Source organism: Folsomia candida, unplaced genomic scaffold (assembly GCF_002217175.1).
Source record: "Folsomia candida strain VU population unplaced genomic scaffold, ASM221717v1 Fcan01_Sc006, whole genome shotgun sequence".
In the NCBI taxonomy this organism is placed as follows: Eukaryota; Metazoa; Arthropoda; class Collembola; order Entomobryomorpha; family Isotomidae; genus Folsomia; species Folsomia candida.
In genome coordinates, this window is record NW_019091198.1 from 5,645,740 (window position 1) to 5,658,086 (window position 12,347).

The 12,347-nt window shown below is 38.8% G+C and overlaps 3 protein-coding genes across 3 annotated transcripts; 2 read left to right on the top strand and 1 right to left on the bottom strand.

Annotated features, from left to right (window-relative positions):
- Positions 1 to 179: 179 nt before the first annotated feature.
- On the bottom strand, positions 180 to 1,430 carry LOC118436066. The gene is made up of 4 exons (XM_035853151.1): positions 961 to 1,430; positions 684 to 889; positions 544 to 616; positions 180 to 451 (listed from the first exon to the last, which is right to left on the bottom strand). Exons 1-4 carry the CDS (start codon positions 1,298 to 1,300, stop codon positions 363 to 365), a joined length of 708 nt encoding a protein of 235 aa, XP_035709044.1. The 5' UTR covers positions 1,301 to 1,430; the 3' UTR covers positions 180 to 362.
- Positions 1,431 to 1,751: 321 nt separating this feature from the next.
- Positions 1,752 to 4,514, top strand: LOC118436101 (protein qua-1-like). The gene is made up of 7 exons (XM_035853277.1): positions 1,752 to 1,821; positions 1,906 to 1,973; positions 2,047 to 2,263; positions 2,347 to 2,489; positions 2,563 to 3,894; positions 3,971 to 4,081; positions 4,154 to 4,514. Exons 2-7 carry the CDS (start codon positions 1,932 to 1,934, stop codon positions 4,394 to 4,396), a joined length of 2,088 nt encoding a protein of 695 aa, XP_035709170.1. The 5' UTR covers positions 1,752 to 1,821; positions 1,906 to 1,931; the 3' UTR covers positions 4,397 to 4,514.
- Positions 4,515 to 7,562: 3,048 nt separating this feature from the next.
- Positions 7,563 to 12,319, top strand: LOC110851284 (homeobox protein Hox-A5). The gene is made up of 3 exons (XM_022099001.2): positions 7,563 to 9,103; positions 11,667 to 11,935; positions 12,004 to 12,319. The coding sequence occupies exons 1-3, from the start codon at positions 8,335 to 8,337 to the stop codon at positions 12,103 to 12,105; spliced, it is 1,140 nt and encodes a 379-aa protein (XP_021954693.1). The 5' UTR covers positions 7,563 to 8,334; the 3' UTR covers positions 12,106 to 12,319.
- Positions 12,320 to 12,347: the final 28 nt, after the last annotated feature.

The following is a 12,347-nucleotide window of genomic DNA, read 5'->3' on the forward strand; positions in this document are numbered from 1 at the left end:
GGATTTTAAACGTAGTCCAACAATGTAAACTACTATCTACTAAGGTCTGTGTATATTCGTAACTTTATTGCCAAGAATGAAGGATGCTGTCTGCATGTGCATATTTTTTTTGTTTCTACTTGCGTATAATTATTACATGATAATAGTTAACACATGTGGTAATGCAGTATTCAGCCGGTATAAACTTTATTTATTCCATTTACATTTAAAATACATTAAAGTATATTACGCATTGACATAGATTTTCATGCAGCGACATATTATTCAGGTATACAAATTATCACATGTAATTTTGATGAATGAACACAATAAATTGAGAATCGTGAGGTAAATTCAGGTACATAAGTATTTCAGGTTTTGAACTATATTCCGCGGAATTGCCGATACCCTTCGACGAGTGTTGCCATGACGAAGAATGTCACCGAACCATTCACCATTCCAATCGGTCCAGCTGTGAAATTGGGGACAACAATATTCCAGAAAAATACTATGATTGATGCAAATTATACAGACATGCATGATTTATTATTTATTTTTGTTTACCTCTCAGCCCAAAAATTGCTCCACACACTGACCCAGCAACACCACACTGCAGCACTGTGGCAGTTTTTCGTTTCTGCAAGAAAATTAAGTCAAATGATGAACCATGCTATTTTGACTACAATTTAATAGTTAAAAATTACCCCTTGCAGCTGGCACACGACAACCGGGTAGAGAATTGACCCGACAAACATCCGCTTGAAAACTCGCCAACCAAGGGCCGAGCTTTGAATCATGACCCGAGAGAAGATGTGAGCCTTTTGGGGGGCCGAGGATGGCAAAGGGCTGTGCGGAATTGGCATCCGATTGGGGTCGAAATACCCAGAGAAAAATCCAATCATTGCTCCACCTACATCAACAAAGTAACTAAATTCAATTACAAATTAACTGTGAATGTTGATTTTTTTCAAGTTTGTTTACCAACTGATCCAACCATCATGAATCGCTCTGGGTCGCAAGCAAAACCAGGGGGTCCCATGATTTGAGACGGTGTTAGTGGGGGGAAACCAGGAGGTGTGGACTCGCTGGACATATCACAAAAAGCAGGTCCAAGAACAAATCTGGAAATTATGGCGATTCTGCTACCGACTGAATTCTGTGACTGACCTGTGTTTTCGGGAAACAGGAGTGAACAGAGTGGGCACTTTCCAACGAATCGTGCGTTGCCATGAGAGTTATTTACAAAATCAAAACTATGATTTCTGAAATAAAATGCAGTTTTATCAGCAAGCAGTTCCCTGTGATGTGACAACTGACTCATATTATTTACATTATAGACATTTCGTTTGATTCATGACGATGATGACTTATTAGATTTAGCGAGTTAACTGCCGATTTAGGGAACCGGTTTATCTGACCCTAGCATGTATAGCATCACATCGATTTTATGATCTCAGGCGCGATGATGAGAATGACCTGTATGTATACACAACAATGTAAATTAATTCAATTTAAAATCTGCCAATTGCATTTAACCAACAGTTTAAAAGAAACAAACGGGGAAAAATATCTAATGTTGTAAAGTTGCTTCGCATCACCATCATTGCCACACTTTGACTAGACTTTTAATTACCCATGTAAATACCCATGCTAAATTATTAACTGATTTTTTATCCTACCTGTTGAGCGACAAAAAATATGAGACGAAGAGGCAAGTTGAGACTAGTAGAAAAATTCTAATGGCTTGAGAGAGTCATCTGCTGGACTCGTCTTCATCTCCTTCACTCGCGATAGAAGAAGCGTGGCTGGCTGACTGACTGAATTTTTGGTTTCCGAAAAAAAGTAACGTAAAAACAATAAAAAATAATTCATAATTTCCAAAAAATGATTGTAAAGTTTGGTTAACCTTGTTTTTATTTGTTTTAGGGAATTGATCATAGATTCGAATCAAGATGGCGACTCCACCGATAACTAACAATTCTCAGGTGTCTGTGGTAAGGGTATTAAATTGATGTTGATGTTGGAGTAACTAATTAATTATTTATGCATAATATTGTTCTTTAATAGCATCGGCATTATCAACACGTCATTGATAGTGTGATCCGCAATATGCCTGGGACTTTTTTGGACGCAGGGATAGATCAAAGCGTCCTTGTCAATTTGGGTGTTCAGTGGCGAAAAAATTTGGCCGAAATGGGAACTGTGACGGATTTCAAGGACAACAGGGTCATAGAGGATAGCGAAATCCCATCGACATCAGCGGGGCCTTCGTCTTCAATGAACGGTAAGTTAAAAGTTAGTTAACTAAACAATTAGTTTAATCCAAACTATTGTAAACATCTTTCTTTTTTTTTTGGTTTAACGCAGATATAGCGAAAGGGGATGTTGTCTACATCCTTCCACCCGCGCAGACTGTCGGTGTTCCTGTACTTATCCAACCTGTCAGTGAGGATGGGCCGAGTGTAACTGTCACGGTCCCGGTGGCAGCTCTACATGGAGGAATATTACAGGTAAACAAGGGAATAAGTCGAATAAGAACAAGTCGATAAAATCAGTTGAGTAATATTTTGTTTTTTTTGTCAGCAAATCATTTCCGTGCCCGGAATGTTTGAAGTTTCGGGCGAGCAAGATTTCACTACGGTCGTACAAGCCAGAGTGAATGAAGAATTGCGCAAGCGTGGGCTCCACATTATCGAAGGGCGAGTACCCAAGAAGAGCAGGGGGATTGGACGTCGCGGTCGTGGAGGGAGTGGTGTTGCTAGAGGGAGAGGACGCGGCCGTGGTCGTGGTCGATCTAGCAAAATTGCTACCAGTGCCACTAGCGATGAAGATGAAAGCGATGTGGATGACGAAGAGGAAATTGAGCATAAGCCTGCTGGTCGTGGAGGAAGGGGCGGTGCTAGAGGGAGGAGCCGCGGTCGTGGTCAAGGTCGACCCAGCAAAATTGAAACTCGAGACGCAAGCGACAATGAAGACACGAGCGATAAAGAAGAAAACGACATTGATGATAAGCAAGAAATTGAGCCTCCAATTGGTCGTGGTCGTGGTGAATCAAGCAAAATTGCTACTCATGACACAAGCGATAAAGAAGAAGATGACATGGACGATGAGCAAGAAATTGTGCGTCAGGCTGGTCGTGGAGGAAAAGGTTCTGCTAGAGGGAGGGGACGCGGTCGCGGTCGTGGGCGAGGTCAAGGTCGACCTAGCAAGATCGAAACTCTAGAGACAAGCGATAAAGAGGAAGACGACATGGATGATGAGCAAGAAACTGAGCTTAAGCCTGGTCGTGGAGGAAGGGGCGCTGCTAGAGGGAGGGGACGAGGTCGTGGTAAATCTAGCAAAATTGCTACTCGTGACACCAGCGATGAAGAAGAAAACGACAAGGATGATGAGCAAGAAACTGAGCTTAAGCCTGGTCGTGGAGGGAGGGGACGCGGACGACGCGGTCGCGGCCGTGGTCGATCTAGCAAAGTTGCTATTCGCGCCACAAGCGACAAAGACGAAAGCGACGTGGATGATAAAGAGGAAATTGAGGTTAAGCCTGGTCGTGGAGGGAGAGGACGCGCTCGATCTAGCAGAATTGCCACTCGTGACACCAGCGATAAAGAAGAAAACGACATGGATAATGAGCAAGAAACTGAGCTTCAGTCTGGTCATGGAGGGAAGGGCGCTGCTAGAGGAGGGGGACGCGGTCGTGGTCGATCTGGCAAATTTGCTGCTCGCGCCACAAGCGACAAAGACGAAAGCGATGTGGATGAGCCACAGGAGATCAAGTTTGAGCCTCGTCGTGGAGGGAGAGGTGCTAGAAGAGGGAGGGGGCGTGGCCGGAAACGTACTCTTGAGGAGGAGCAAATCCCTCAGCTGGATGGTGGGCTCGATTCAGAGTCGGATGAAGAAGACATGGATTGTATCGATGTGAGTGAATTATCAATACTGTTTTCAATATATCTATATATACATATTTAAATTTACAATTATTTCCGGTTTGTAGGAAGAGGAAGAAGAACTTAACAAGGCTGCAATGGAATACCGTGCCTATTTCGCCGAACAACGGGAAAAGATGTATACTCAGGATAACTTGATCATTTGCCAGTATGAAAAGGTTGGTCGCGCTATTTCTTAAAAAATACTTTGCCAAATCCATACTAAATGCTTCCATATATTATTTTGTCAGATCATCCGGAAAGGATACTCGTGGAAATTCGTCGTCAAAGATGGCATCATGAAGATCAACGGAAAAGACTACGTCTTCGGTTTTGGAAAGGGCGAAACGGGCGAAGCTCCGGAAGTTAAACCGTATGGATGGGTTCCTCCAGGGTTCGAAATTGTTCCCAAAGTGGAACTCTCGTCGGCAACCTTCCCAATTGTGTTCGACATTCCACCCCCCGGCGTTTCAAGTGTGACTTACCTTATCTGATCCCTTTAGTAGTCCTTTTTCTTTTATAATTTGTTACTGATCCATCTTGTTTACCGTTTTTGCCACTTTGTTTAACAATTGACAGTAATTAATTATAAACAATGTATTGTTGACCTTACAAAATTGGTGGGTGGGATTTTATATCATTATTTGTCATAATTTCATGAAATTTTGATCCATTTTACTCATCTAATTACTTAACTTTCTCATTTACTTTCCTCTCATAATAACAACTCAACAGATTGCATATATGTACATGTCAGAATAGATATTATAGGTTTGCATGTTTGTGTGGCAAGTAAATAATATACGGTAGCAGCAACATCTAGTCAACATGCCTGGGTAAACATGGGTGCATTATAATTTGTGTTGAAGCGATTTTTAACATGTCTTCTCGTACGTGAGTTAAAAAAACGAACTGATTATTCGTCTCAAGAAGACTCATAAAGCTGTAAACATAAAAGAAGATTGTGTGTCAGTTTATAAAAACGACAGCCGGCAGCCAATGCCTCACAAAGTAGAATGAATAGTAAAACCAATAAAATGATTGATATTGGTTTGGTACATTGTTCAACAACAAGACCACGATTATCTATCTATCACCGACTGACTCGTGTTACTCACACTGTCAAAATTATCCCAATAATCGGAACTAATTCAAATTCAATATAATATCTCCCCAGACTTGCAGACGGATTAGGTAGTCGTCTCATATTTTGACATTTGCTCACTCGACCGACAAAGGGCTTATGGAAGCAATATATTATTGTACAGAAGAGGAAAATCACAATTGACCAAGGCATTTTTGTTTATACAAATGTAAACAAACGTTGGTGGGAATGATACTCATAATTAATTGCAAGCGATACATTAACATATTGCGAAATTTTTGCTCTTCTCGGACAGGAATGTTTGGCCAGTCAAGAGCCAGCCATTACACACTCTTAAACACATTAGATAGTCGTTCCATAGTCACTTTATTGTAAACAAAGCCAGTCGGTGGCACAAAGAGTGGTGATGATATCCAAATGCATGTAATTGTCGCCTGTGCTGTGTGAATAGCGCTAATCTCCTACAAAGTGTCATCCTTGTTAATAATAAGTAAAGTTGGAAATCATAAGCGAAAAAGTGACACATGCACACACATAAATATTGCCACGCAGTTATCTACCAGTCACTACTTATAGAAGGTTTATATTAGATACTGGATCTATGTGCCACCATTAAAACAAAATGACCCATTATCGCTTTGTTGCTGAGATGATGGATAATTTGACAATTTGTCTTATCAAGAGTGGAAAGAGTAGAAGAGGGGAAAACATGATGACGGTTGTTTGACTGACTACCTCATTTCGTCCGATCGCTTCCTATAAAGGACACCAAAGTAAGAACCAGAAGCAGCAGATGCTTCAACTTGTAGCCTACAAGTTAAAATTGTCGTCGTCGTCCATTCATTGACAAGCGTATCGTATCATTATCACTTAGCAGCATTAATAGAGCAATTTCACCCCGTGTTTACACAAACCATTTAATGTTGAGCAAGAGGGTTGAAAATTTGTTGTAAAGAATTCAACGAACGTCGTCCAAGCTTTGGTATTACGACAATATTGGGCTAAATAAGATTGACGAGGTGATTCCTGTAATTCTCCTGACATTTAAAGTAGTACATGTATGACACTAATCTATAAAAACAACATATTTCTAGTGGCATAAGTGTGTAGGTTTTGAAAAGGTGTTGGGCTGCAGACCTATGATTTGTCATTTGCGACTGTTCACATTTTATTAACGAGTTCACAGAAACATTAACGTGTTTAATCAGAGTTTGTGTATTATTTTGTTCCATATTGCGTATGTATTTATTAGTATTGAGAGAATACGTGAATAACCTGAGACGGTTTCTCACAGCCAGAACTTTTGGACTAGTTCCAAAGTGATAAGACTGAGACATGTCATAAAAATGTGATTATTTGGATTTAATGATTGATTTGCAGTTGAGGTTATTTACACCTGGTTAAAGAAACCAACTGATGTACATTCCTACTACTAATCACTACTATTGAAAAAAAATCGGAATGTATCAAATGTATGTTAATAACAAACGTAGCCATATATATTCGAGGGTGATGGAAATCTCAAGGCTTTTCCCACCGTTACAATTGTTTATTAATAATTTGATGCCTTACTAGTGTAAACTATGCAAGTTTGAAGCAATTCGAATACCACAGTTGCGTACATTTATGAGCAATAAAATTCCCTTCGAAATCACAGTTGGTTTAATTAGTAAAAAAAAAAATAACAGTATTGTGTCCTAATAACTCAATTTTTTTCAAATATACAAACTTATCCCTAAAGCAAAATGTCATTTGGGCAGCCTTTTCAAGTGAGTCTTACCACATTAATTTGCATATCTCCAGTAATGGAATAGACTAGAATGCTAACTTTTATTTAAATAGTTATCAATTACACTTATTCAAGCATTACTCTGAAGAAAAAACAATTGACAATAGACCATCAACATGATCCCAAGTAATTCAATTCGTTTCGATACAAGTATTATTAATTTAGTAAGCACTATTAAGTAACAACATGGAGCAATGTCCTCCCATGCATGTAATTGTTCAATAAGGTCTCCTATTACAACATTTGAAGCCGAAGTGGACCATGTCTCCGATTTTTCATCGGTTTTCTTTGAATCACAACCTACACCACAGACACACACAGACACACATACCACACATACAAGAATCGGGCATTGTCTAAATTGGGAAATGCGTAGAAGTTGTCTGGCTCCTTAGAAGATATGGCTTCCAATCGGCTTACACATCTCCCTTTGTTCCTGACATATCCGATGATGCGATGTGTTGAGAGCATAATGGAACGAACCCTTAATACGAACGTATGGAGACATTTTGCAATTATCTACCAAGAGAAGATTGTTGATAGCATGGCGGACTAGGTGGACACACTCACCACCACATCACGCAGTGTGTCGAGATAATACAAATTTTGTATTACCAGGCCAAGCAATGACCAACCAAGAGGACGACCGGACCAACCATACAATGATCAAACACCATGAAGAGAACAACTAACTGGAGGAGAGGACAATGAATAATGGACTGGAAACGGAGGCAGCAATGTCGATGTCTCACTCAGTCACTCGCTCCTGATACTCGCTTTGAGCACCATTGGACTTATCTTCATCAAGTAGTCGCCAAGCATTGCATTGTGCCATCAACACTTTGAGACCAACTATTTATATTTTGTAATGCATCCTCGCTCGTTCACAAATAAACCACAAAAGCTTAACTGAGCTTAAGCCGATACGGTGGAACATAATAATTCAATTCGGTAAAGTTTAAAGTCGAGTACGTAGCACCAGAAGCAGGACAGTAGCAAATAAGCAAACATTAACATTGGTGAAAATGAAAAGTCCAGTAGTCGTCTCGTATCATGAACTAGCCGTCAAACAAATAACATAATTCAATAATCCTAATCATATTAAGTTACAAAGCTCCCTCGTCACTTCGCCCAACAAGAAACTTATTTAAACATTATTGTCTTCTTCAGAAGAAGAACAGCTACTTATCTGCGAAAGAAAACACTACAACAAGTCATCTTTGCACCAAAGGGTTGGTTGATAAGTATGCATGCACTGCGAGATATGGTGCATAAGCAAGTCGTCTTATTGGCAATTACTCATTAATAACCCGACCCGAAATATAATCGACGGAAGGTGATACAAAATCATAAATGCATTAAAACAAACCAAGTTGAGACAGAAACAATTCAGACAATCGAGTATAGAGTGTTGGTGTTTGAGTGATTCTTGATTTTCTTAACCTTATTTTATATTTGTACACACACACCAATTGTGACTGCAAAGTGGAGCCGTCTCACTATTAACTGTAACAGTTCGGCAGTGTGAATCACTTGCAATGGAAGGGAAAAACGAGATTGAGAAATCCTCGTTCAGAATTGTAGACTTGTTACAACGAAGAGAAGACCATGATAATGATAAGCCTATGGAGTTAACGCGAAAAACGACACAATCTTCTTCCTCTTCCTCCACCTCGTCAAGATCCTCAAGTCAGGAACATTCACCCAAAAATAGTAGCCTGCGACACGGTCACAATCGCGGTGGAAGCAGCGGGCACAATCATATTTCAAACAGATTTGGTTCAAGATCGCAAAATAATTTTCAATTTTTATCATCATCGTCTCGCCCTCCTTGCAATGTTCCGTCTTCTCCAGAAAGTCCTGAAATTTGCAATGGACGAGAAGGGAACAATGAGACGCCACCAGAAGTTCGCCCTGTGATGCACTTACCCCACCCAGCAATGTACCCTTATCATCACGCACATTTCCCCAACTTGGGGTCAACCTTCCCCAGATTGTTTGGAACGGAGGCACACATGCTGTCAAATATGCCATTGTCTGTCGAGACCATGGGTCAACAACATCGCCATCATCCCTCTTCATTCATGACCACGTCGCCCCCAACGTCTCTAAATGGAACCAATCCATTTTTCCACAATCATCAACTCCGATCCTCTCAACAACTTCCTCCCGATTTTTCTTTGTGGAATGGAAACGGACCCCATGGCTCAGGTGTCCCCAACAGCATGATATCCTCATACACGGATCCAAGACTGTATGAATACGCAGACAATTATCCAGCTTCCTCACTTCTTACGAGACTTGCATGTAAGTCACTCTGTAAATTTGCCTACCTAACTTTTCATATTGATTTGATGGGCTACATAGCTTAATCAATTTGTTATTTATTGATTTATACTCTGCTTCCAAATTTACATAAAACCGGTGCAATCAATCTTATTTATACATGTGTAAAATTTAGGTTGACATCATTAAACATGGTAGTTGACAAATAGTTCAAACAGCCAGGCCGACCGACAATGCCAGATTAGCAGTAGTAATGTGTTTGATGATAAGTACTTGTCGTCTCGAGGCTTGTTTGTTGAAATAATGCCGAAAAGGCAAAAAGAATGCAAATGTTATTCATTGTTTCTATTAATACATTTAAAATATGTGGTTGACTGACGTTAGTAAATCTGCATACGCCACGCCTCAACAACCATTTATAAAAATATGATCCATTTTTTTCACAAGTTGATGAGATTAGTTGAACAGTAGGCTATTAAATTATTATTTGGGTTAGATCGAGAAAATTATAATCCACGTTGTCCAACATAATTCAATTGGATCATATTTAACGATGGGGAGAATACTTTTACAACATTCTGACGCATTGAGTGATCCAAAATAAGCAAATTTACAACACGGAATAAACGATCCACATAAAATAAATACATACAATTGCAAATGCTGAAGACAATCAGTATATCGCGAGGGTTGATTAACTCACTCACACATTTAGTTTAAAATATTGAAATCATATCAAAGTATTATTTAATAAGGGCTTAATGTGCCCATTAACAGGGAGAGTGAGTATTAATGGGATCAATTACAATTGATGCATGGTTATCATTACATTACCGTGTCATCTGTCATGTCATAAACGCTGCTGGTGGCTGGGTTATATGCTCTCTGACGCAAAAACTTAATCCCTCTCATAATCACGCACCATGGAACTTGTTGTATGTCGTATGCGTTGCAACATTATTGCTCCCGTATAAAATTAGAAATAATCAGGAACAATCAAATTGATAATGTAATGAGGTAATCTGCAAGACATCTCTGCACCACTGAATTTTTGTGGAATTCTCCTCGATTTAAAATAATATCAATCATAAAGTCATTGGCAAGTTTATAAAACAACAATCATGCATCGCATCACCTGCATTCATAGCATTTAATGGTAACACAATGCTGATGTTGTATGAAACGAGTGCATGCACACCAGTACATGCATACATACATATGCATAATAATGGCATGGCTAAACTATACAATTGACAATAAGTGACGGCTTTTGAATTGAAGAGTGTAATTGCAAAATAATCCACAATGTTTAATTGACAGATATCCAATTAACATGAAGTTAAACACATCGATTGACGCATGTAAATGTCGCCACTTATCTGAGATCATAAGTTGATATAAATGTTTGAAGTTAATTTCATCAAATCAATCAGCATTTAAGTAATTACAATAACTAAACATGCAGTCCAGTTGTAAATATTGGCCAAGTCCAATAATAATAATACAGTAATAACACTCTACTATATATTCACCAAGCAGAGTCCTAATTCTACATACATTCTGTTGTAAAGTATTTCACATCATATATAAATATATCGAATTTACTTCATTCGAACAACAGCTGCAATACTTTAATTTTGCAAATGAAGCCGCATAGCCATGAACATATTTATGTAGCATTGGGATTGTCCGCTTCCTGCGATAAATCGTTTATCGAGACAATTTAACCAGTCCTACACAATTACACAACAAACGACAAGTATGCAGAAAATAGTTTATCACTAATCTTTAATCCCAGTCGACTTGGACTCACAAATACTGATATAAAAGTGGAACTTCCATGTACTTCTGGGTTTTTCTGTCATCATAATTAACGCAACCGTATCGGATAACCTGCACCAATTGTCGTGAAGTATCGCGTTTTTACCAACCAGACGACGACTAATAATAATTGTAGCAACAACTCTGTCGAGATTAATTGTTCCCAGTGTCCAATCATATTCAAGGGAGAGTTGGAAAGTTGGCTCCGGCCGGGGTCACAATACGTGCGTACAAATAATGATGCTGTGATCATACTAATCCATCCTTGGACAAACACTTTGCGGACAGATCAATCCTGTCAACCTATTGCTGTGTGTTCATTGGGTTAAATTATCAGAATATGATAGCAAATTGGCTTTCATCTCGAATTTCTTTGTCATCATTTGTCACAAAATTTACATATGCGACGGATTAAGCTGTCATTTTGCTCATGATTGATCAGAAAAAGACTTTTTGTCTTTATGCCGACTCTTGTCGATCTATTTATTTTTCCAGGATCATGATCGTCATACTCTACATATATTTGACTCGCAAGAGATTAGCCTGCATTTTTGTTATGGGTATGAATTCTCATAAGAGGATTTTTTTCATATGTATCAATACTGAATATAATTAACAATGTAGTCAGTTATGGTGGATTAGATATTAATAGCATTCAACGAGTGTGCTTATCGAATGGTATTTGTTATAAGTATTTCTGATGTAAATACATTTTAAATATGCAAAATGGTTATTGATATCCTACTTACTTGTGTGTTCCCAGGTGGGATAGACTACATGGGAGGGCGTGGCCTTCATCCTCTACTGATTGGAGAAAGTAAACGGAAAGGAGGACAGATTCGATTCTCAAATTCTCAGACATCTCAACTAGAAAAAGCATTTGTGGAGCATAAGTATCAGAATGCTCACGAGAGGAGAAAACTGGCACATTCACTCGCACTTACAGATCGACAAGTAAAAACTTGGTTTCAAAATCGGCGAGCAAAATGGCGAAAAAATGGACACAAGGATGATGATACAATAGATAAAAAGGTAAAATGTGAATAATTAATAATCTTATTTTTAAAAAATTGTGAATTTAAATGAGCTTAAATGATCAGGTCCATCATCCGGGTGGTTACAGCGACACGTTGAGACTGGCATTGTTGGATCGTTCCTCTTCATCGGCAAGCGAAGATAAATCTCTTACAAGCCACGATTAAAGAATAAGAAAGCTTTTCCTCGTTATACATTGAAACAAATTTGACATTGGCATCTAAAAATTCTTACCAAACTGTGATCTCTGTTACTTTATATGTATACACACACTTCGTAAATGCGTAATTTTCACAGCTAAAAAATAAACAAAGTCACAACCTTGTAATCGTAGTTCAGTGTGAGTAAATTTGAAAAATAAATATGCAATATTGATGCGAATTATTTAGTTGGTGTAAAGAAAATGACG